At 43.9% G+C, this 22529-nt stretch overlaps 3 protein-coding genes across 6 annotated transcripts in view; 2 read left to right on the top strand and 1 right to left on the bottom strand.

Moving 5' to 3' along the window:
- Nup188 (nuclear pore complex protein Nup188) overlaps nucleotides 1–13631 on the bottom strand; it is an 80317-nt gene extending 66686 nt beyond the window's left edge. Inside the window, exons 1-15 of the mRNA XM_077631574.1 lie at nucleotides 13590–13631; nucleotides 13319–13373; nucleotides 13166–13239; nucleotides 13027–13093; nucleotides 12850–12930; nucleotides 12698–12742; nucleotides 12512–12604; nucleotides 9063–9119; nucleotides 8086–8154; nucleotides 5551–5598; nucleotides 5379–5465; nucleotides 3710–3786; nucleotides 1447–1518; nucleotides 1305–1377; nucleotides 704–895 (exon numbers count right to left, since the gene is read on the bottom strand). Coding sequence (XP_077487700.1) covers nucleotides 704–895; nucleotides 1305–1377; nucleotides 1447–1518; nucleotides 3710–3786; nucleotides 5379–5465; nucleotides 5551–5598; nucleotides 8086–8154; nucleotides 9063–9119; nucleotides 12512–12604; nucleotides 12698–12742; nucleotides 12850–12930; nucleotides 13027–13093; nucleotides 13166–13239; nucleotides 13319–13373; nucleotides 13590–13606 — 1107 coding nt within the window. The 5' untranslated portion in view covers nucleotides 13607–13631. The remainder of the gene's footprint in view (nucleotides 1–703; nucleotides 896–1304; nucleotides 1378–1446; nucleotides 1519–3709; nucleotides 3787–5378; nucleotides 5466–5550; nucleotides 5599–8085; nucleotides 8155–9062; nucleotides 9120–12511; nucleotides 12605–12697; nucleotides 12743–12849; nucleotides 12931–13026; nucleotides 13094–13165; nucleotides 13240–13318; nucleotides 13374–13589) is intronic.
- A 249-nt stretch (nucleotides 13632–13880) lies between these two features.
- Nucleotides 13881–19617, top strand: LOC144098731 (uncharacterized). The gene is made up of 5 exons (XM_077631572.1): nucleotides 13881–14145; nucleotides 14238–14350; nucleotides 15725–15869; nucleotides 17300–17480; nucleotides 19338–19617. The coding sequence occupies exons 1-5, from the start codon at nucleotides 13980–13982 to the stop codon at nucleotides 19444–19446; spliced, it is 714 nt and encodes a 237-aa protein (XP_077487698.1). The 5' UTR covers nucleotides 13881–13979; the 3' UTR covers nucleotides 19447–19617.
- A 319-nt stretch (nucleotides 19618–19936) lies between these two features.
- Nucleotides 19937–22529, top strand: part of chico (insulin receptor substrate 1 chico) — a 39333-nt gene continuing 36740 nt past the window's right edge. For 3 of the 4 annotated variants that reach the window (XM_077631571.1, XM_077631569.1, XM_077631568.1), the window contains exon 1: nucleotides 20410–20577. The gene's annotated coding sequence lies outside the window, so the exon portion shown is untranslated. Of the gene's footprint in view, nucleotides 20578–22529 lie in introns of all 4 variants that reach the window. The other variant, XM_077631570.1, reaches the window with a different exon arrangement.

Here is a 22529-nt window from a genome sequence, read left to right as displayed (position 1 = left end):
ACAGCAGTGAATCTTGCGTAAATTATGGCATGCTTCAATTCACACAGGCAAATTTTGCTTCTGTTGCCTATAAATGAGCGAAAATGGGAAGGTGACATAACATGACAATATGACTGTATCCACTAACACACATGCACGCATGTGTGTTACCGTAGTGATCTAAAGAGACAATTGCTGCTAGTCATGTCCACAGCCAGCTGTCAACTGCATCTACACGCACTGATGAGCCGCGTGGTGCTGCATTTCATTTTCCGACCTGCGGGTGCGCAGTGGCGGCTCTCAATTGTAGTCAGTGCTAGTGCTCCGATTTTATGCAAGACCCAGCATTGCCTCACGCGAGCTTTTGTTGCATGCTGGCAGCTGATACTATGAGGAAAGAGCAAGTCATATTGTGTGACAAGTACAAGATTCCGCCATTTGGAAACGTCACTATGTTTTGCCACAAGTTTAGGTGAACAAATTCATAAGTTTGAACGGTTAGGAGGTTTGAACAGTTCGATAGCAAATACTATTCGCAAACTATTTGAAGTTTCGCATAATCGCACACTCCTAATTACTAGCCAATAAAGAACATGCGTTCTGTCGACCTTTTGATGTTACTTTGCACTTTCTTTCTGTAAACATTTGAAGATTGCAGCGGGGCAGAAAACAAGTTCGTTTGGCTCCCCTCATGCGATAAATGAGCAATAAACTGTTCACATGCCCCATTTCCGAGAAGAGCTGGATGCCGCAGAGCATTATTAAGGAAGCCGAAGGCATCCATTCGGAAGGCCTCCTTGGCCAGGGCAGTAATCGGAATGTCTGGCAGCACCCAGGGTCGCACCAGCAGCCACGACATCAGCAGGGGACCGTGGGCCCGGTTTCCACCCAGGGAGGACATGCTACGGTCTAGCACCTGCGATCAGAAAGGCCAACGCTTTGGTACTGCACACCCACCAGCCTCGCGCGTGCCACAATTGTACACGCACCACTGCGGCAGAAGAAACATTACATCTACCTCCCCCGTTGTACCTTCAATTCTTTTTCCCAGCCCCACTACAGCATTTGTTAGTTTGTCTCCTTGCAGCATTTCAAAATGAAAACAAGCATTGCATTACGAGTAGGCAATGACGGAGGAGCCCTCCGGCACAACTAGGTATGCTCTGACCACATGCTAGCAGAGGAGGTAAAGTCTCAACAAGGCATCGCAGCACAGCTGCTACTTCAACACCTGACACATATTTGTTGAATTTCGAAGTCCCCACAAAAAACAAGTCAGAACAACAAAACAGACAGCCCATTCACCAACACTTGTTTTCTCATACCTTCAATGCCTCAGCATCTTTTAGTAGCTGGTGGTTCGTTGCATCAGAACCTTTTAGCAGCTGGTGGCCTGTGCTGCAGGGGAGAAGAACCAGAGCTTCCATTCAGGTTTCCACCCAAAGAGCTAGAAGTGGGAACACTTACCTCTGACCCACGTGGAATTTATGAAGCCAGTCAAGATCCATGCTCTCTACAAGCACTATACACTCCAAGTAGCTGCATGAAATTGCAATTAAGAAACTAATTACACGTGCACACACTCGGAAAGTGGTACAGAGGCTATGGTACTGAACTCAATTAAAACTCGATCAGGAGAAATCATAAGCTTCAGCACACAGTTTGCGTCTTGTGCGGCCGACAATTTTTGACATAAAAAATGGCCATCAAGATTTAAAAACACCCTATTCTGTTCAAAGAAGAGGAAAGGGCATGTAATGGTCCTTGGGTAACGGAGTGGATTCCAAGGGGAGGTAAGGTAAGCTTAGCATTGGGGGGGCAGAGAGTCAGATGGTCAAATGAGTCTAGGAAGTTTGCAGGGGTAGGGTGGCTACGCTGGTGCTGAAAAAGCTAATTGAAGGTTGACGTCCTTTGTCCTGCGGTGGACATAGCTGATTTGCCTGTGAAGATAATGATATCCAAACACAGTAGACCTACGATGGTAAATTGCCATGCACTGAGCACTGCTGAGCAAAGAACCTGGAAATGCTTATAACAAAATTTTTTCAATTTTCGTGGATTGCACACAGCTGGTGAAAAATAGGTTCTTTGGATAACTTCGGAAGAAGTTCAACTTACAATTCGACACAAAATGTCACCAAAATCATTCCCGTCTGCAACTAGAAGTGAAAAGTGCAGAGGCAACTCTAGCCCCATGCTGAAAAGTTTAATAAGTCTTTTTTACCCGTCACCTGTGTTTCTGTTCATTTTCTGTTTCTTTCCTTCTGTATGCCGAGCCCTCTCCTCTCTTTGAAATAGCTGGGACTCATTGTCGACCACAAAAGCCATCACAACTTTTGACAGCATTTTGCGAGTTCAAACAGCCCTGCAATCACCTTTTGAATTTCGCTTGTTTACAATGAAAAGGGATATCTAAGTTTTTGCCGAGGCTGCAGAACTCTTCAGACGCTCGAATTGCCATATATTGTCACATATAAGTTCATGTTTTCCTTTTTTTTCCCTCAAAAACGACCATCTGAAATTGGGGTGGTTGACTTATGTGCGGAGTCAACCAATTTTTTGGGGTCTAAGCTAGTTTTGACTGAGCTGTGAGTGCATGTACCCTGTGCCATTGCTCCGTTCTCAGCAGGATGCATGAAGCTGCATGTGTTACAAAAAAAAAGATTTTTTCACATGCACATCATATCTGCTAAACAAAATGCGAGCTGAGCATCGTTTATCCTGCTCGTTCAGCACTGGTGGTCGCTCTCCCGGATGAACGGTAGGATAGAGTGACAGCAAACTTCCAGCAAATCACGAAGCCTGCATGGCCCCCAGTACTGGATCCTGAAACTACAGGATCACTGGCAGTTCAGTTTGCCACCAGTCAGGTGGGCTGCATGCGTGTAGGGAAGGAAGGATTGGGGTGCCATTTTATCGCCTTTGATCTACATCTGCCAACGACTGCTGGCCTTGAGACTGTGTCATTGCGCATCGCGGTGCCATCCCAGGGAACACGTTGACTGATATTTGGAGTTAGCGTTTTTTTTTTTGGACAGCGAGGGTTGCGAGTTGGAGGGGTTGACCAATATTTGGAAATGACTTACGTGCCTTCCTTAATGAACAATAGCGATCAATATGTTCCCTTTTCGTTTGCCCTCAAAAACGACCATCTGAACTTGGGGTGGTTGACTTATATGCGGAGTCAACCACTGCAGTGGGTTGTGCACACAGTATGAACCACACAGCCTATGCAGCGTCAGAAATTGGCACATTTCAAGGCTGCCACATTTGCAAAGTGAGATTCAGTGCTTGAAAAATATTCTTAAACTTTGACTGTAGCCGATTTCGTGAAATACTGAACTCGCGATAAATAGGTCTTTCAGAGTAAACGATATGTGCCGATGCCAATCATAAATGCAACAAGCAAAATCCTTTACTGAAACAATGCTCAAAGCCATACACTTTTGCTACAGATGGCCAACCTGAGTTGCTTTGGGACGTTAAACCCCCTAAACCAAACCGAACATCTCTTCTCAAACTCTTCTCGACTGCCATTTTGAAACCAGAAGTGTACAAGTCGGTATGCTACCAAGTACTATAACCTTGTTTTTTATCCACGGCCTGACCTTTTGCAACCATGCGCAAGACATTCGTAAATATAGATCACAATGGGAATTCTAAATAAAAAAAGCAGACAAAAAGTTGGCCATTTCTACCCATTTAAGAGACCACACCAAAACTTGCAAACCTGATCAGATCCAAAATGGGCCGGTGACTATCACTCAGAAGCTTCCTGAAAGAATTCCTTTGTCCAAAGTTGTGCTTCTGTAATGGACAGCACAAAAAGAGTTGCTGTGTGCCATATGGGAGCCATCTCCACGCAGTCTAGTGCCTGTTGCATCAGAGCCACTCGCACGAGATGAGTTAAGCAGTTGCTATGATAAACCAGCTGTGGCATGAAATTTGATAAGTACAAAAGCCAACAGACAAAATGACTAGCCCTACTCAAAACATGGAGGCTTCATCACGGCTGCAAAGGTCATGTATGCTTCACATGCCAAGCTTTCACCAGAAAAAAGAAAATGCTGGTGGTTTAGCTCTGGTTAACCCTGACGAAAGCGAAAAGCTGCGTCTCTGTGGCTACGTTTGTGGTCGAGCACCTGGCGGTTTCCGTAGATAACCATACTGACACACACACAGTAATAGGCATTTTTTTAATTTGTAAAACATCTTGCTTTCTTGGAAACAAAAAGGCGCTCACACAAGACAGTATATATTTAATATAGCTTCGGTGATATTTACAACTGTATTATTGCTCGTTGTATGGAGAGATATGGAACCAAATCAAACAACGCACAAACCCTGCAGCTAATTTCAGAAAGCCAAATTGAAAAAGAAAGTGGTTTTTTGGGGAAAGGAAATGGCTCAACATGAGACAGGCCTCATTTCATTTTTTTAAAACCAACTTTCATTTCACTTTCCTTCCCTTGAGATATGTGAGACAAGTGGCATTTCCTTTCTTTAAAACCAACTTTATTTCACTTTCCTTTGATGGTCATCCACTCACTGTGAGACAGGGGCAATTTCCTTTCCTTAAAACCAATTTTCATTTCATTTTCCTTCCCTTATAGGCACGGTTCATATGTGAGACAGGCCTCATTTCCTTGTTTGACCTCTATCTAGCTACATTTCAGATCAAACTTGTGGCCCCACTGAAAAGCTGGTGTAGTGAAGCTTTTCACCTCAAAAAATGCACAGCTGCAATTCAACAGATAAAAGACTAAAACAAGCAATTTATTTGAGCTATTGTGAAATTACTGATAACAAACAGTGAAAGTTCTTATATGCCACTCCCAGCTGACACCTCCACCCGATAATCTCTAAAAATTGACCACAGGGAATGGCCAGGTTTCAAAGTTAGATTTCATAGCTGGTGCGATCAAGGAGGTCTGGTGCTACACATTGTTGCCACTAGTGTAGTAAAAGTTCACATTAGAAGAAACAGCAGAAGGCAGCATGTGAACTTTGGTAACGACCAGCATAAAATCAGTAGCCACTTGGGTGTGCAGGTAATTGGTGCGAGTCGCAACACCACACAGCAAACGACGCCAAAGAAATGGGGGACACACATATACACACATGCAATTGTGTTTACTTTCTGCCTTTTTTTAATCTGCTTTATGCTTTCAACAATGCTTTGTATACTAACAGTTCACATTTCAAACACCACTCGTTTTTTAATGCTTCGGCAACACTTTTTTAGACCAGCAGCAAGATTAACAAGCAGTGATGTTGACGGGCTCTGCTTCCTGAACAATGTTGGCAGGCACAGGTGGTCATAGTGATAATAAAACATGCAGAAGGCACACAATGATAATACAGCTTCTAAACAAGAGGCAAATTAGGGATGTCTGTACCTGAAATACATCCAGGAGAAGAATTATATTGTCCAGTGTAGGCTGGAAGTCTTTGTAGTACAGCAGAACAATCTTCAAGAGCTCGCACTAAAAAGCAGCAATTTTAGGACAATTAACAAAAAAAGGAGTCAGTAATGTCGTAAAACAAAAGCTGCACACCAACTATGCTCACCTGTTCTTGAAGAGTGTAGTTAACCCATTGGCTAATTAGAGTGTTTGTCTGCAAAAAAAAAAAAAAAAATCACAGGACGGTTATGAGTATGTAATGTAAATGTTTTAGCACTAGCTTTAGTCAGATAGCAAAGAATGTTTCACAAACATGTTCTGTTTTTTTTTTTTTCTTGCAAGTCAGAAAGACAGAGGTGAATCTGGACTTGCCCAGGACTGCAGTGATACTCTGCAGTGGGTTTCAGTGGTGGGTTCCGAATAAACCATCTTGCCCAAGCCACTAGGCCACCTGTTGCCTCCCAACCTTGCAATTGCCGGCAGCAACTGCAAGGCTAATCCCACCGGTAGTTTACAACCGCTCAACTCAACTCAACTCGCAACCTCTCTCCTGTAAAAGTGGAGAGCGGATCTCTCCCAGATTGCTCGCCCAGATTGCCCACTGACGTTATTGGGGTAGGGGCAGATAAGAACCCGCAGTGAGGTGCCGTTCTAATTGGCTGTGAGCTACTGAGAGCAGCAATTATTAAAAGTTATTTGAAAATTATAGGGACCACAAAGTGATATGCAGAGGAGCCCCAGACCGCTGAAGAAACCCAGTAACACTATCGCATCAAATCCTTAAACGGACGATGAAATGATGGTTTGGTTTATGGTTTGGTTTATAGTGGTTTAAAGTCACAAAGCAACTCAGGCTATGAGAGACGCCGTAGTGAAGGGCTCCGGGAAATTTCGACCACCTAGAGTTCTTTAACGTGAACCGACATCGCACAGTAACGGACCTCTAGAATTTCGCCTCCATCGAAATTCGACCGCCGCGGCCGGGATCGAACCCGCGTCTTTCAGGCCGGCAGCCGAGTGCCATAACCACTAAGCCACCGCGGCGAATGGACCATGAAATGATATCTACTGAGGTTAGGAAAAGCCCATGAGCGATGGGCATTCCATCACTTGTCACCGCACTGCAAAAATTTGAAAGCCAACTTCATCAACTCATACACGCCGATGCATCAGAAAAAAAAAATAATGCAAACGGGTTGGCACTGCATTCCTTTCTGCCTCCTCCGGCCACATCCCACCCACGCCATTTGGGCGTGCCCAATGAGAAGTCTCGCCCAGATTGGCCACTGACATTACTGGGGTAGGGGAAGCCAAGAACACGCAGTGAGGTGTCGTCCTAATTGGCCAATTTTGTTCTTTTTATCATTTGTCATCTGACATCGAGTACTTCTAAGGTGCTCTTCCCACTGCATGCCTGTAACCAACTTTACAATCAGGTGCACCATGCACCTCTCCATCCACCACATGCAATATGCGTTGCACCGATATATGGCCATCTTTGAGCTGCAATAATACGTGCTGCGACTCCATGTCAGTTTAAAATACGGCTCCAGAGTTTTCAAGTCCGAAGTCAAAGAGCAGGTGCACCTCACGCCTACGCGCTTTGTAGTCTGTCGGAGGCAACACAAAGCACGTGACATGCGCACGATACCGAGATCTGGCCATGTCAGATCTCTGTGGCACTGCAGGCACCAAGGAGCCTTGCCTTTTCCGCACCGGCAAGAAAGCTTCCCCACAGGAAAGTGCGCTCCCGCAAGACGGCTTCTCCACAGTTTTGTGCAAAGGTGCGTGGAAGCCATCTTGTGGGGTGCTTTTTCTTGCGTAGAAGCACTTTATATATTTTTTCCTTTCATAGACAGTGCTGCAGGATGCCCCGTGGGTGCTGCGTCGCGATGTCACTGGGTTCACGGTCGCTGTGAAAGTTCGTCTTAATTGAAGACATACTAAATAGTTAAGTAGATTTTTTTACACTGAATCCTATGGAAATCCAGTAATATGATCTGTCTTTGTTCACTTTATCTGACAATTCATCTTAATGGGACTCTGCTGTAAATATAAACACACTGATAATTTCTGACAAAAGACTTGTGGCTTTTCTGTCAATTGATCATAAATTGCACATTGTGTACAACACAAGATAACAGCTTTTTCACTACTATTCATCTCAGCGAAGGTAACTTCCAACTAATGTGACAATAGTACAAGATAAATGCTGTCAAGGGCAGAGGAATACATTACCAAATGGAACAGATGGCCCCTAATTAGGATAATTTCTAATCACTCCACTTGGAATACAAAAGGAAATAAACCATTAGCATTAGCAACCATTAGCATGATACTCTGCTTTCGAAGGACACATGCAGGCAGGCACCTTCATGAAACATGCATTGCTCGCTATCATACAAAAAAGATCCCTGGAGCATGTAGTGTTACACTGTAACATACTTACAAGGCATGTTGATGGATTCCTAATTTTCTTCCAATATGCCACGTAACATGAAGGTGCCACGTAACATGAAGGAAGACACAAGTAAAGCCAGCCAAAGTTGCTACATTCAGTGCTCACAACAAGCTAACATCAAGTAAGGGCAAAGGCTACCAACTAAAACCAAATACTGGAGCTCACTTTAAAAATACATTCATCATACAATGGGCCCAACATGTGTAATTTTTCACAATTTGTATGAAAATGGTGCCTTACCATATAAGGCCCATGTGACTCCCTTGTAGGCGGTTGGACCTCAATCGTCAGATCCAGCTGCTCAATGACCTATCAGAGCAAAACAACACAGAATAAACCTTGCAAGCTCCTTGCACAACAAAAATTGGCCATCCTGTTCATTCAACAATGTCCACAATGTTTAAAATTCCAAATTTGCACTGTAAAAAATTATTGCATCATCAGATGGCCTCCCATTGAGATGATTCTGATCTCCACATTTGGAATATAATAAGAAACAAGCAGTTCGCATAACCCACTGCTTTGAAAGAACAGTTGCAGACACACATCTTCAATGGTACACGCACTGCTAGCTCTCAAAAAGAACACAGAGGCACTGACTGCAAATAGTTTTCCACTGAACAGCTGAATACTTCCTCACTTGAATTTGACTAATTTTTCAGAAGTACACTAGCCAGTTTTTCACTACCGTACACAGTACAAATTCAAAATATAATGCAATGCCAGAAAGCTTCATTAGTTGCACAAGAAATGAAAGCTTTTACAATGCTGTACTACATCTCCACTATCAAGGATGAGCTCATAATGACAACCATGGTCTAATTTCATTTGCAACACACTGTTCAAGCAACCTTCAAGAAGTGATTCTTAATTTTTTGTGCACCCTGGGCTAAAAGCAACATTAGGAAGAATGCAAGGACTGTATAAAAGCTGTGTACTGAAACAATCCTTTGCAACAATGCCTAAATGGTGCCTGTAAGCCACATGAAATGTTGCAGCACAAATCATTACCTGCGCCCGCTGTTGAGTGCCAAGTTATCAACTTGCACAAATCCTAAGGATGTTCACTCAGATTCCAGCTAATTGTAAATTTAGGCTATCCTTTTAAAACTGCTAAACAGAAGGGGCAATGCCTTTGATGAATCTATATGCTTGCAATAGAGAGGTATGGAAACCCAAACTAAAACCAAAAGATGAAATGAAAAAGGAAACGACACCTTTTTGATGATGATCTGCTTATCGTTGAAACTCATCAGAAATCCATCAAACAATTTCTGGGAGAGAAAGGAAAAAAAAAGAAGCAGGTTATGAAGTCGGCATGCGTTCCAGCTTTCAGCTAGAAAGAGGAACATGCAACGACAACCACTCAGCTACCATTGTTGATAATGCAAGAAACATCACGAACTGGAAATGAAAATCTTTCTCTATATTGCAATGTAGTCTAAAAGCAATCAGTGCACACAGAACCACATTGTTTGCTCCATTGCACGAGCAGTTTGCCAACACATTTAAACACTGTTATCAGAGTTTTTCTGCAAAAATACATCTCAGAAGGGCTGCCTGTTACACGGATGTTTCCACTATAACAAGATATAAACACCGCTATGTGTCGCTGCACAAGTGGGAATGAAAATGGGAACAGCAAGTCCATCAGCACATGAGGTTTAGCTAGTTGGTTTTCCGTGACTACAGAAATGCAACAAAAAAGACGGGATGTGCAGCAGAGGAAACACACTACAAGCGCTTCTTTGTGTCCTGTATTTCATGCTAATTCTGTAGTCATGGGAACAGCAGTTAACTTTAGAGGCTGTAGTGGAACGCTTGCAAGACGGCAACACTGCAGCTGAAATCAGGTGCCAAGCCTATTATAAAAGATGTTTTCCTTGGACTAGAAGTGCCTATGTAAATATGAGGCGTTATTGTGAACGAATATCAGTGAGCATTCAACTAATAGGCATATTCATGCAAAAAGAGAGTTGTGCGTGACCGTGTCTGTAACGGCAAGCCTTACTAAGGCATGCATGGTGATATGGCACTTCATTATCCACAGAGAGTGAGGGTGATACAATGATTTCATTCCGATTCCATTTCATACTGATTTTTTTCAGCCTTTTGTTCTGGCCCCATATCTTCGCTATCTGTCACTGGAATTAATCAGTCACTTGAATGGATGGTAAGAAATGAGCAGAATCAGATGAGCAGAATTGTATTACAGAGGCCTTACATAAATTACGGGCTTTCAATCCACTACTTACCAACAAACAAAGAGCACAAGACGCGGTTAATTGCTCTGTGGAAAGAGTACACCGCAAAAGACGACCTGATTGTTTTCGCTTTCCTCTCGTACATACGATTAGAAATTAACATGGACATTTAATGCAGCACATGGTTAGCAAAATTGATGAGCAGACAAAAAGGCAAAAGGGTGCAGATTTATCAGTTAAAACTGAAAGGACAGTGAGTGAGAAACTTTTCTAACTTGTTTCCTGTGCCAGCAGCATGACAATCACTAATTTCACCTCAGTCACGAATATTAAACCAGTCCAAGAAAATGGCATCGGCATTTGATGCATTTTCTTTCTTTCTTTCTTTTTCTTCAAACAGAAGGAAACAAATGCCAAATTGGCTGGACTGTACTACCCCGTTTACTCCGCACTGACTTGGCACCGTCTGATTTTCATCATATCCAGCTGCTAAAAAATGCGCTTAGCAGATCCAGACTCGAGAACGACAAAAGCGTCATTCGCTCCGTGAAGAATTGGCTGCACCAGACAGAAAAAAAAGCTGGTACAAAGAAGGTACGCATGCACAGCCTTGTTCATCGGTGATGCAAAGCCATACAATTTCACGGAGATTACATTGCAAAGCAATATAGCTCCAACAGATATTAGGCTGTATTTTTTGTAAATTTCATAAATTTGGAATAAACAGTGAGAAAAATGAGGCGCATTACTTTTTGGACATCCATCGTACAAGCCTTTGCAATTCTTCCTCACGCACTTGAGCTGTGTACTATGGAACAGGATAAAATTTGACACAAATGCTGGCAGGTTTAAGAGATGCTTGCATGTAAACAAGGCCACAAGTACACCCGGCCAATTCTTTAACAGTATTAGCCAAGCATCATACAAATGGCTCCATAACATCCTGTGACGAGATGAGGTGGCAAAACGGCCGAGAAAATTGCATACTGTTCTCAACCCATTTTGCCATCCTCCTTTGTTGCAGAGTTCTGTACGGCTGTTTGCTCCACACTCAGGTGATACTGTTAAAAATTAGCCAGCTGAATATATATACAAGCCAAGCAGGCACTTTGAACCCAAGTGCTGCGATCTAAGTTCCAGAAAAACATATCCCTTACATAGTAATGCTGGTATACTTCTGAAATTCAAGGAGGGGAGTAAGACTAAATGCTATTCTTCTGAGTCACAAATCAGACAGGAACCAAGTTTTTTCTGAAAAATGTTTGGTAATTTTTTTTTTAGGGTAGGGGAGAGGTGGAGGTACTTTAAAAAGGCACAGAGCTGGCTATGATTCTGGGATGATTTATGGGCGACCCTCAGAGGAGACCATCAAATTCAAATATATATTATTTAGCGCTCATAGGCGAACACCACAGGGTGACTTATGTACACTAATGTGTAATGCATCATTTGAAAGGAGAAAGCATGAAAGCAAAAAATTTGGTCTATACTCCTTTAATAATGGCAATGTGTAATCTGCAGAGCCCCTTTTAAATTTAAAGGGACACCGAGGTCAAATAGAAGTTGGACTGTGTGAATAGTGTACCATGTCCTAATCACAAAGAGGCAACTCAAACTGAAAAAAAGAAATATTTTATACACTACAAAATATCCTAAAATGAAATACAGGTGCCGCTATCGCATCCAACTGGTGGGAAGATCTTTAAATCCAATTTTCTTGGCGATAAATGCATAGTCTATGCCGGACAAGCATCAGCATAGCCAGAAAAAGTCCCCCAGTGCCTCTTCAGAGAATCAATTTTTATTGAGAACAATAATTTTTGTCCTCGGTGTCCCTTCAATAAGCAATGCTTGACCACTTCTGCAAGTAATGCCTGGACTTTGTTTAAGGGCTATAACAGAAGCTCCTTGCATGCAGAAAGTGAGCAGTTCAATCCTCATCGTTGCCGCATACGCACCGGTGATACAATGGGTACAAGCTTTTCCCTGGCCTGATGCTTGGCAGCCTTCTCAGAGGTGTAGTGCAAGGAAATAGCTTTCGACCCCACCTTTTATTACGAAACTACACTGTGTTATGGTGCTCTTTGGCCATAGCTGACCTTGCAGCGTAAATATTAATCATCATCATCATAACAGGGGCTATAACAGAGTTAAAGGGGGTGAAAATGATTAATCCCCCCCCCCCCCCCAAAAAAAAAAATAGTAACTGTACAAGGCTTTCTCGCAAGGGTTTAAAGTAGCTACTGGTTTCCATTTGGCACCACAGATCACGTGTTTGCAGTAGGAATATACAGATGAGAAAAGCAGTTCTTGGGTAGTAATTGAAACCCAATTTCTATGAAATTTGTTCGGGGTGGGCACATGAAGGACCCCCGTCCTACGCTAACGTGATCTCTAATAGTAACAACGGCTGCGCATTGAAGAAAAAAAAATGGCTACAGAAATGCAATACATGACCATACCGTATAAGGATGCGAGGCATTTTGGAAGTGCTCAAGGATGTGCCTCAGGCAGAACAAGCTGAACAAACGTTCTGTGCGGTAATAATTCCACACCTGCAATAGAAAGACTATATAACTACAAGCACCGCCAGAACGATGAGGTCGCCGAAAATAAAGACTGTTCGTGTCAACACCAGGAAAATTCACCTCGCTCAGTATGTGCGGGATATTCCGTTCGCTCGAAACCGTTGCCTTTTGGGAAGAGAGAGAGAAGCAAGCGAGAGGTTAATATTTTACTCAAACGTTCCACTGTAATGCAGATTTTTAGAGGGTTTATTACAAGCCAAAATGGAAGTTACCCTCAAGTCATCTTGGGTGCCTCGGAACTCGTAGGTTAGGTAGGAACAAAACAACTCATAACTTCGCTTTTTGTTCAAACCCTGAAACATGACGGCTCATTAGCTACCCTGATGAAAAAGCGGCAGGTTCTCAGCAACATTTGGGACAAAGATTTAAAGGATCTTTAATGGTCTTACGAGAAGAGTGCTGAGCTTGGAAAGGAGTTCTTGATTGAAGCCTTCGGGCACAGTTGCCTCCGATTTCCTAGTGTAGTGCAGAGAAAAACACACTCTCTTTACAGCCCCGCTAATTAATACAATTAACCACTGAAGTTACCTATCTTCGGTGAAATAGAGTATTCCATTGAGAACTTGATCGGCGTTCTTCTCTAGCTCGATGCCAACCAACTCCTGGGAACAGTACAAAGTAGCATGTGCAACAAGCAAAAACTTTTTCACTCCTCCTGAATAATCTAGAGTGGCTACATACGTTTGACCGGAGCACAGTGTTCCCGGATATGATGACCCACAGATCTTTTATCGACCTGTAAAACGAATGCACAAATTGTCAAGAGCATGTGCGCCAGTGCGTCCTTTAGTATGGGAAGGAAAAACAAATACAGAAATTTGAGTACAAGCATCTGTTCGATTCGGCATTGAACGTCAATTCGAGCCGCATTGCAGTGAAATTAATCACCAATCACGCTAACTGTCTGCAAAAATCTACCGAAAAGGTGACATGGGCTGCAAGGGCCACGCACCTTTGAATGTCCGCCATTACTCCAATGAAGCACTATCAGCAATAGACTGATGAAACAGAGGCCACCATCCGAACCACGTGATCCCAACCACAGTGTTACACCGTGATCCCAACTAACCACCGGGATCGCAACCAAACTACACAACGATGACAAGTGTACCACCATAAAATATCAAGAACTATAAAAAAAATTTATTGTGATTAACAAATGCCCTGAGTGGCGCCGAGCAATGGGTCGAGAAACCTTGAACTCCATGTCTCATCCAGTCTCATCTGTCTATTCTGTGCCGCACATGTTGGCTGGCTTGGCGCACGCTTGGCGCGCACGCGCGTTTGAAAGTTGCGCCCGCAGCTAGCGTTTGGTGTCTTATCAGCTTTGACGCACCGTTGCATGACAACTGAACGAAGACACTTTTTCATTATGTCTAAACCGTCTGAACAGTCGTTTAAGTCGTTTGATATGGCTGTCGATGACATTGCAGTGCTGAATAAGCGCTTTCGTCCTGTAATGGACATGATGCGCAATATTGCCGTCGATGTCTGTGAAGTGTTTGAAGGTAGGCGGACGAATGGTTACCTCTTCGTAAATTGCCGCTTGAAATTTGTTTCTACGTGCTTTGTGACCCCTTGCTCGTTCATTTGTGCCCAGGAGACGAGGCCAGGGAACATCTGGATAATCTGAAGGATTGCATGAAGGCCGCGATCGAACAAGAATACGATAACAACACATATGTGGAAGTCGCGAAAGCAGTGAAAAAAAAGGTTTGTACGTACGTGCTGCTGCTGATGCGACTCCGCGCTCGTTAAAGGGATCACAAGGCTGAGAGGAAATTTAAATATTGAAAATTGGTTTTGGGGGAAAGGAAATGGCGCATCATCTGTCACATCTCGGTCGACACCTGAACCGCGCCGTAAGGGAAGGGATAAAGGAGGGACGGAAAGAAGAAAGGTTTATGGTGGTTTAACGTCCCAAAGCAACTCAGGCTGTGAGGGACGCCGTAGTGAAGGGCTCTGGAAACTTCGACAACCTGAGGCTCTTTAGCGTGCACTGACGTCGCACAGCACACGGGCCTCTAGAATTTCGCCTCCATCAAAATCGACCGCCGCGGCCGGGATCGAACCCGCGTCTTTCGAGTCAGCAGCCGAGCGCCAGAACCACTGAGCCACCGCGGCGGGCTGAAAGAAGAAAGAGGTGCCGTAGTGGAGGGCTCCGAAATAATCTCTACCACCTGGAAATCTTTACCGTGCACTGACATCGCACAGCACACGGGTGCCTTTGCGTTTCGCCTCCATCGAAACGCTGCCGCCGCGGTCAGGTTCGAACCCGGGTACTCGGGTTTGAACACAACCGCGGCGGCAGCGTTAAGCACAAACCAGGGGCACTAAAATGCTCACATACCTCTTTTTACCTCTCTCTCTCTCCTTAGCATTGTCATTCCGGAGACGTGAAAATTTAAAAGTGGGCAGGTTTCTATGCAAAGAATTTTAGCTCCGTGTTCTCAGACTAGACATGAAATAGGAAGTGACGTTAGAACTAACTTGCTGAGCATGCTCCACAAAAAACGATGACAAAGGAGAAGAAAAATGGCCACTTAGTTTTCACCATTTAAAGTTTTCAGTATTTTCATAAAGATCTCGACATATGTTATAATTACCCATCTATGGGCACTTGTAATTGAAATGGAGTGTAGCGTCACTAAGGTCAGCCCCTTCCCCTGAACACTGAAAAGGACCACTGATTAATGAATAAACTTGACAAACATTTTGTGACATGGACGAATAGCTCTGTTGGCACTGTGGAAATCAGGCTGATAAAATGGCAAACTTTGTCTGAACATATGTGCGTACATAGGAATGTTTTGCTTAAGGGTCCTGTGAAAGTGATGGGCAAGCACGTTTTCATTGCCGCGTGCAAGGCTCAAGCAACAAGCACGGTGTTCCTGCCACAGTCACCTCCTCTTCCCTGTGCGGAAGCTGCACTTTCTCTGTGTTGCACCTGGTGCGCTCTGCACCCGCCTGGTTACACCTCTGGAACTGCTGTTCGAATATGCTGTTTGCTTTTTCATTCAACCAAAATTATAGCAGGGCCTTTAACTACTGCATACTCAATCTAATTGCATTTTTCTTGCTTTTTAGGGGACAGATAACCCAGAGGCTGTTCAAGGAAGCCTCAGGGAGGAACTTGTTTCTGCATATGAGGCAGCAAAACAACAAATGGAAAATCCAGAAAACCATGCAGAATTTAAGGAGCTTCTCAAGATTACAAGCGCAGCCGACAGAGGCATGAGTTTCATGGCACTTTTTGGAATACCTTTCTATATTGTAATTAGCACATCTAGACCTATTTGCCTTGTGTTAATAGTATCCACTGTCGCAAGAACTGGGCTGAAATTTTCATTTTTAGAACAAAGTGTTTTATTTTGAGTAAGTGCCTCAGTTAATTGCTATTGAGACAATTAGTGCTTGCTTGAAGTTCCTCCTCGTCCCTTGCAAAGAAGGACACCATGGTGGGGTCACCTGTGGCAAAATAATAGCTTGAGAAGATTGCTTTCTTCGAGGAATTTGAAGACTCTTCTGGGGGAACATCTTGCCCTCTGATGAGAAATGCAGAAAATGTAAATGCATTTTTTATGTATTTATGTCATTCAAGTGACCTGTTCTCACGAGGTCATGCCTTCTCTATTCGACGTGTAAAACAAATTGGCATTTATATTTAGAGCACTTTGGTTGTTCACATAGGAGTGGGCGCCATACATGTGTCCATTCTTCAGCCAACAAAGAGCTTGTTATTTGCGGCCACCTTCATGAAAACAGCAAGACAGCTGTTGGCCATTGATACGATGCAGTGTGGTGTGGTTAAGCGGCATGCTTTTAGGTGTTAAGTGGGCCTTTGTACCTTTTCAGTCTTTCTAATGAAAAGTTTCTCATGTTTTGGCTATTCTTGGTTGCTTGTGAGGCGGCTGCCGATACATGAAAGCTTACTGCATGCATCATATGGTTTTTTTTTTTTTGCTGAAAGCAAAATAGAAGTAAAAAATACATGTTTTTTTACTGCCTCATGTCCCCATGAAATTGCTATACCAACCAGCTGCTTGCAGTTCCAGAATGTTAACTGATCATAGGGACGATATCTGATAGCATTAAGGCTTCTATTCTGAAGAAAATCCAGCGGCAGTGGTGTTGTGGGCGCAAAATCCCTGGAGAAGCAACCTAGATGTGCCAGCTTGGTCACGTGATCTTGTGACGTCATCACAACCTGCCGACAGGATTGTTATCAAACTGACCGCCATGGCAGATGGCAGTTAAATGAACGATTGGTCACGAGAGGTTGCTCAGGAAGAGCAACCTAGGTAGCATATGCCCCACCGATGGCAGCACCTGCCATCACAGAGCAGTGGCGCGTTGCTCAACCGCTGCACCACTGCACCAGGGGTGGTATTAGGACTCCCGGATATATGAATGTAAAGTCGAGAATGACCAGTTCCGCATATATGGGCATCAACCTGTTAACGCTATCGTGTCATACCGTTAAGGCGGAGCTTAAGTGTCCCCTTCAATTTTGTATTAATTACTGGCGCACATTGGAAAATTTCAGAGGCTTTTAGAATATTGCGACATTTATTAGCTCTGCAACAGTGTTTGCGAGTTGCATTTAGATTCTGAAGCTATGAAACCTTTTATGTCTTATATTTATGTTCTCCATTACTGCAGGAGCTTCATCCTCCCAGGACTCATGTGAGGGTATGACTGTTTCCGGGGATCTTGGGGATGGCCACTGGATTGATCCAATTACCCAGAAAGATATTGAGGTGCCAGTGAAGAACACAAAGTGCGGCCATGTATACGATAAGAGCAGCATCTCCCATTACATCAAAACTACCAATAAGCCCAGGTATGACACTGCCATGTGGCACCTGAAACTTGTGCACTACAGCTGTTTGAAATTTTGCTGATTTAAGCTGTTTGCATTAAGGGTTCACTGCTGAGAATTGCTCCGGCTACACAAATTGTGAATTTCCTGTGTTTCCTTTCTCAAGAATTTTCGTCATCACACCTTTACTAGAGTGGATTTCTTTCTGACTTTACATCTTAGCTTCTTGTTGAATGTATGCTCTATTTAATGCATGCATTGTCCTTATAGTTCGCACTGTGCAGTGCTTGCCATGTTCCCTTCTTTTGTCTTGTCTTGGAAAAGATGACAGGCCCTCGTTGCATTATTATTCTGGCTGCAGTCTTGCCACGTAGAGGCAGAAGAATTTCAGCTATTGGCACATGATCACGGATTATTCTACTCATTTCGTTCCTTCATGTGGCACAGCTGGTTCTTGCAGTATATTTGTTTGTAACAGTGAAAGTGTTTTATACAGGATCTGTACGTCAGATGTTCATGGCGAATTTGGTGTACAAAAACCTTTCTTTCACATCTGCTAATCAAATACATTTTTGCCAAGCTGTCTTAGCGCTGTAAGTGCAACAAATAAACTGGAGTGGATTGTACTTTTCCATGGAGTGTCCAAAGCGGTTGAAGACATTTGTCCATTAGTACTTGCAAATATACTCACCTGTCCCATAACATCCAGGTTGAATGGATCCGTTCACACTGTACTATTGCAGGAAATGTTTCCTTCCCACGCCCCTTGTATCAGCGGACAGGGTCGTTTTCCTCTTCAGAAACAATCCTCTTTGCCCGTATATAGTACCACAAGTGTCTCCAGAAGTTATGCGCAGCCCGCATTGTCTTTCTTCACACCCTCAGCTCACTTGTGCAGAAAACTGCATGTAGTGTGCATTTCAAGCCTATTCTCTTCTCACCCCCTTTTTTTTTTAAATTACATCGATCACCACACTAGTCACCCTTCCTTTATGAAACCTTGGAACATCCCTTACTGCCCACAAAGCACCCGATTTGGGCACCTACGCTAAGACATAGGCCCACACACTACGTATACTGTTGTCGCTTCATATAATTTTGAAATCTTATGGGACCAGAAATCTGTTTCAATCGTGCACAGTTTTGAATGGGGGCAGCCTTTTTAATACATTTGGAGATGACAGGACGAAATCTTCAGTTCAAATAGACTGGAATTTTGAGTTAAGCGAGTTCGAATTAGATTTCATTGTGCTGTGCTTGATGAGTGGCCGGCGGTCTCGCAATAGGCCTCATTAACACTGCCTATCTTACTTTTGCAGCCCTGTGCCAGGGGTACTTCTACTATATTTTATTCATCACCAAAGATTCCAATGCGTAGCCTTACTAGCTGCATAATGAATAACATTATTTGCCTGAGATGGATCTGCTGTTTTGTTAAAAGATTGATAAATAACATATGCTTTGTTATCTTAGCACCAATATCTTATGACGAGGCTCCACCTAATTACTGAAAAAATAAGCTGGAAGCAGCTCTAATTTCTGTATTCAGGCCTATTCATCAGTGTCTCAAATTGTTGCTGTCTCATAAATGCACATTTATGAGCTCTGTTCTAAAAAAATCTAGGTTTGCAGGTCTAGATTACTGTTCTCTGCTCACCATCAAAGTACATAGAACCATATTTTTTCAGTGAACTTGTTAACAGAGGACATGCTTAATTTGGTTTAATTGTTTTTTACATTATTGTTGAGCATTCCAGCTGGTTCTAATGTGGGTTACAGTGTTACTGTCCCCTGTGCCCTTGTTGCATGTGATTTCACAATGAACCATGGACAGAAAGCTTTGCCTGAAGTTCTTAATGTGCCTTCTCTGATTTGCAGGTGCCCATGTTTGGGATGTGGGAACACAACCTCCCTGCGTCTTGGAGACTTGGTGGATGACCTCTTTCTTGCAAGAGTATTGAAAGAACGATCTGAAAAGAACAACTGAAGCGCTGCCCAACTTGTATTCGAATAGAACTGGTATTTTTTGCTACGTAGCAGGAGTTACTGTGTGTGGTGTTGCCAATGTGTAGATATTTGGGCTTTGTTGGTGGGAAGCACCAGAAATGACAGGCACTGCACAGCAGTATGTAAAATATATTTCCTTTGCTGTCCTGTGTTTGGCTCTGTCTTGTTCAAGTTATCAAGATTGGTGTATACGTATTAGTGTGCCGGCAATAATCTTATTCACTACACACACTGCTGCTATAGAGCTATGCCTTTTTTTCATAACTAGGTGTGGGAGCTGTGGGAACCTAATTAGCAAAACGCTGTATTTTAATTTTTGATGATTAACATGCAGCCAGTAAACGTTGGTAAGCCAACTGCATTTTCTTGGAGCTGTTCACCGTGACTAACATAAATCGCTAAATCGCAGCTGCAGCTATGCGACAAGCGCTACACCATCAGAAGCTCGCGAAGCAAACAATCTACAGCGTAGCTTCAAGATATCTGTTTCAAGGTTAACAGGTCGTGAAGGCCGGCGGGGCGTACCGCGACGCGCTGGAGACGCCGAAAAGGGTTGTGGAACAAAACCTGTAGCGCTATTACGTTTACCCGCGTCAGTGGCATGGATCAAATCAACGAGTCAAGCAAGAATGACTTGCGAACTGAAGCCGATTTGCGCTCCGCAGCTTGCGTATAAACTTAATATGCTCCGCGCGGGGGACGCAAATGCAGAAGCAAAGGTGTCTGCGAGTACGCGCGGGTCAGCATTGTATTCCTTTCGGCAGGCGGCTTCAACCAGCTGGCCCAAGTGAAACGAGCATTAGTCGCCAATCACCAGCCGAAAACTGTTCCGGGAAGAGCGGCCGCTTCCTTCCGGAAAGGCGTCGTTGTTTTCGATTTGAGTTGCGTAGGCGAGGGCGGAGTACAAGCGAGACGGGCACCGCCGCAGCGCCGTGCGGTGAGCGCCAGCGGAAGAAAAACGTAAACAGACGTGGAAGCGAGCGGTCGTGGGGCCACCGTGATTTCCTCGGAAAGAGGCAGGATCATTGAAACGGCTTGTTGGCGTGTCCAGGCGAAGGATCAGTGGACTCGGAAGCTAAGGCTCACGAGGTTGCCGAGAGACAAGCACTAGGTGAGCGACGTTCTCGAGTTATTCGCAACGCCCGCTATCTGACACGGGCATGGGTCGCCCCACGGAAGGCAATTCCGAAAGGAGGGGAGGGAGGGCGCAGTTTTGCGGGATTAATGGCGTGCGCAGCCAGTATCGTCGCCGATGTGGGCCCGTCAACGCATTTCGTCTCGCGTCTCGTCGGGGCAGCGTCCATTCTCCGAGCATGGACGGTAACGACCGATCCGTCGACCGAGGCGAGCGCTTTTTACCACGTGACAGCGCCATTGCTGCCGAAGGGTCCTATTAGGAAGCACTGTTGTAAAAGCGTGCGTGTCGGGCTGTTTGTTTTACGCGAATCCGGTGGCGTTACATTCACTGGTCATTGAGAAATGCGGAGCCGTCGTCAGCGTCGCGGCGTAGGCAATCCGACATGGACATCTTGATCGTGCATGGGAGGCGAGGTAGCGCAGGCGCGCAGGAAACGCAGTCGGGGGCGCGAGGAAGAGGGAGAGGAAAAAAATGCGGCTCGAAACCAACGCGGAGCTACTATCAAGTTTTCATCTTTATTTCCCTTGCGTTCGGTTTCACGTTTATCGAGTCTGCATTTTTCGCATTCCGTGCACGCGCCGAGCACGCTGTGTGTGTCTGAGCGCTCTACTTCCGCCGCGACAGACGGATGGAATGGCGAGTGCCTTTTTTTTTTTTTCTCCGCTTGTTTGTTCCGGCGTGGACCCGGAAATCTGTCCGTAATTTTCCTTTCAGTTGACCTGAATGTCTACCGCGGTTGGTTGCGACGAGACGGGTTGGCGTTTTTGTTCTTCGGTTATTGTTTTATGTTTTTTGCTAATCGCACTGTGCCAACAAAGCGGCTTTGTGGCTCTTTACTCAAGGTCAGGCGACTTGTTTACAATGTCTGGCATTCTGTTTGTCTTTTGACCGGCTACGTCACGCTTTGCCCTCAGCAGAACCGCGTTGTTATTGCTGTTATCGTTACGTTGCCGTCCTTTTATTATTGGTATCTTGTAGCGTACGTTATAAAAACATGCCAGGCGCTGGTAAAATGTCCAGGTGTTTGCCGCCGCTATGTTTGTGGGCGGAAACGGATGCAAAATAAAAATGAATCCATGCAGCTTTGACTTCCTGTGCTCTCCTTGCAGCTCGCATTCTGTGTGCGGAAAAATACTAACAGATGTGTGTTTAGCTCGAATGAGTTTATTAGTGTGCCTTAATTGCTATATTTTCAAGCCTTTTTTTTTTTGCGATGTTGCAAGCTAACCGTGTAAGTGATCGGGCGTGATTGGACCGTGCTTCGGAACAGGCAGGATCGGAGACGCGGAACTTTTGATACGACTTAAATTTTTCTTGTAAAGCATTCTTTAATTGAAACGCAGTTGATTTAATTTTGATTGTGTGCACTGACTTTTATTGTGTAATCTTCATAAGCAGACATGAAGTCATTTTTTCAGCTTCTGTTACATGGCTTCTACATTAGTGTGGCAGGCTTCAGAACATGTCAACTAGCCTGTAAGCATTTGCGATTATAACTTGAGCATTGCGTGCCATTTAAATATTTTAATACTCAAACTAAAATGTGATAATAACTTTTATTTGCACTTGAGCAGTTGTAACTTTTTGATACAACTTAAATTTTTCTTGTAAAGCATTCTTTAATTGAAACGCAGTTGATTTAATTTTGATTGTGTGCACTGACTTTTATTGTGTAATCTTCATAAGCAGACATGAAGTCATTTTTTCAGCTTCTGTTACATGGCTTCTACATTAGTGTGGCAGGCTTCAGAACATGTCAACTAGCCTGTAAGCATTTGCAATTATAACTTGAGCATTGCGTGCCATTTAAATATTTTAATACTCAAACTAAAATGTGATAATAACTTTTATTTGCACTTGAGCAGTTGTAACTATGCCAGTCTGCTATAAAAACATAGCTTAGCTAAATTGAATATGGTTCTCTC

Source organism: Amblyomma americanum, chromosome 7 (assembly GCF_052857255.1).
Source record: "Amblyomma americanum isolate KBUSLIRL-KWMA chromosome 7, ASM5285725v1, whole genome shotgun sequence".
Lineage (NCBI taxonomy): Eukaryota > Metazoa > Arthropoda > Arachnida > Ixodida > Ixodidae > Amblyomma > Amblyomma americanum.
Note: the sequence above shows the minus strand (reverse complement) of the source record. Positions and strands in the feature narration are given on the sequence as shown.

Bases quoted from the DNA above. Each gene is read 5' to 3' on its own strand.
- LOC144098731 (XM_077631572.1), top strand. From the start codon at position 13,980: ATGACAACTGAACGAAGACACTTTTTCATTATGTCTAAACCGTCTGAA. The intron at 15,870-17,299 runs GCATGAGTTTCA...CCATTACTGCAG, and splicing joins TACAAGCGCAGCCGACAGAG to GAGCTTCATCCTCCCAGGAC. The intron at 17,481-19,337 runs GTATGACACTGC...TCTGATTTGCAG, and splicing joins AAAACTACCAATAAGCCCAG to GTGCCCATGTTTGGGATGTG.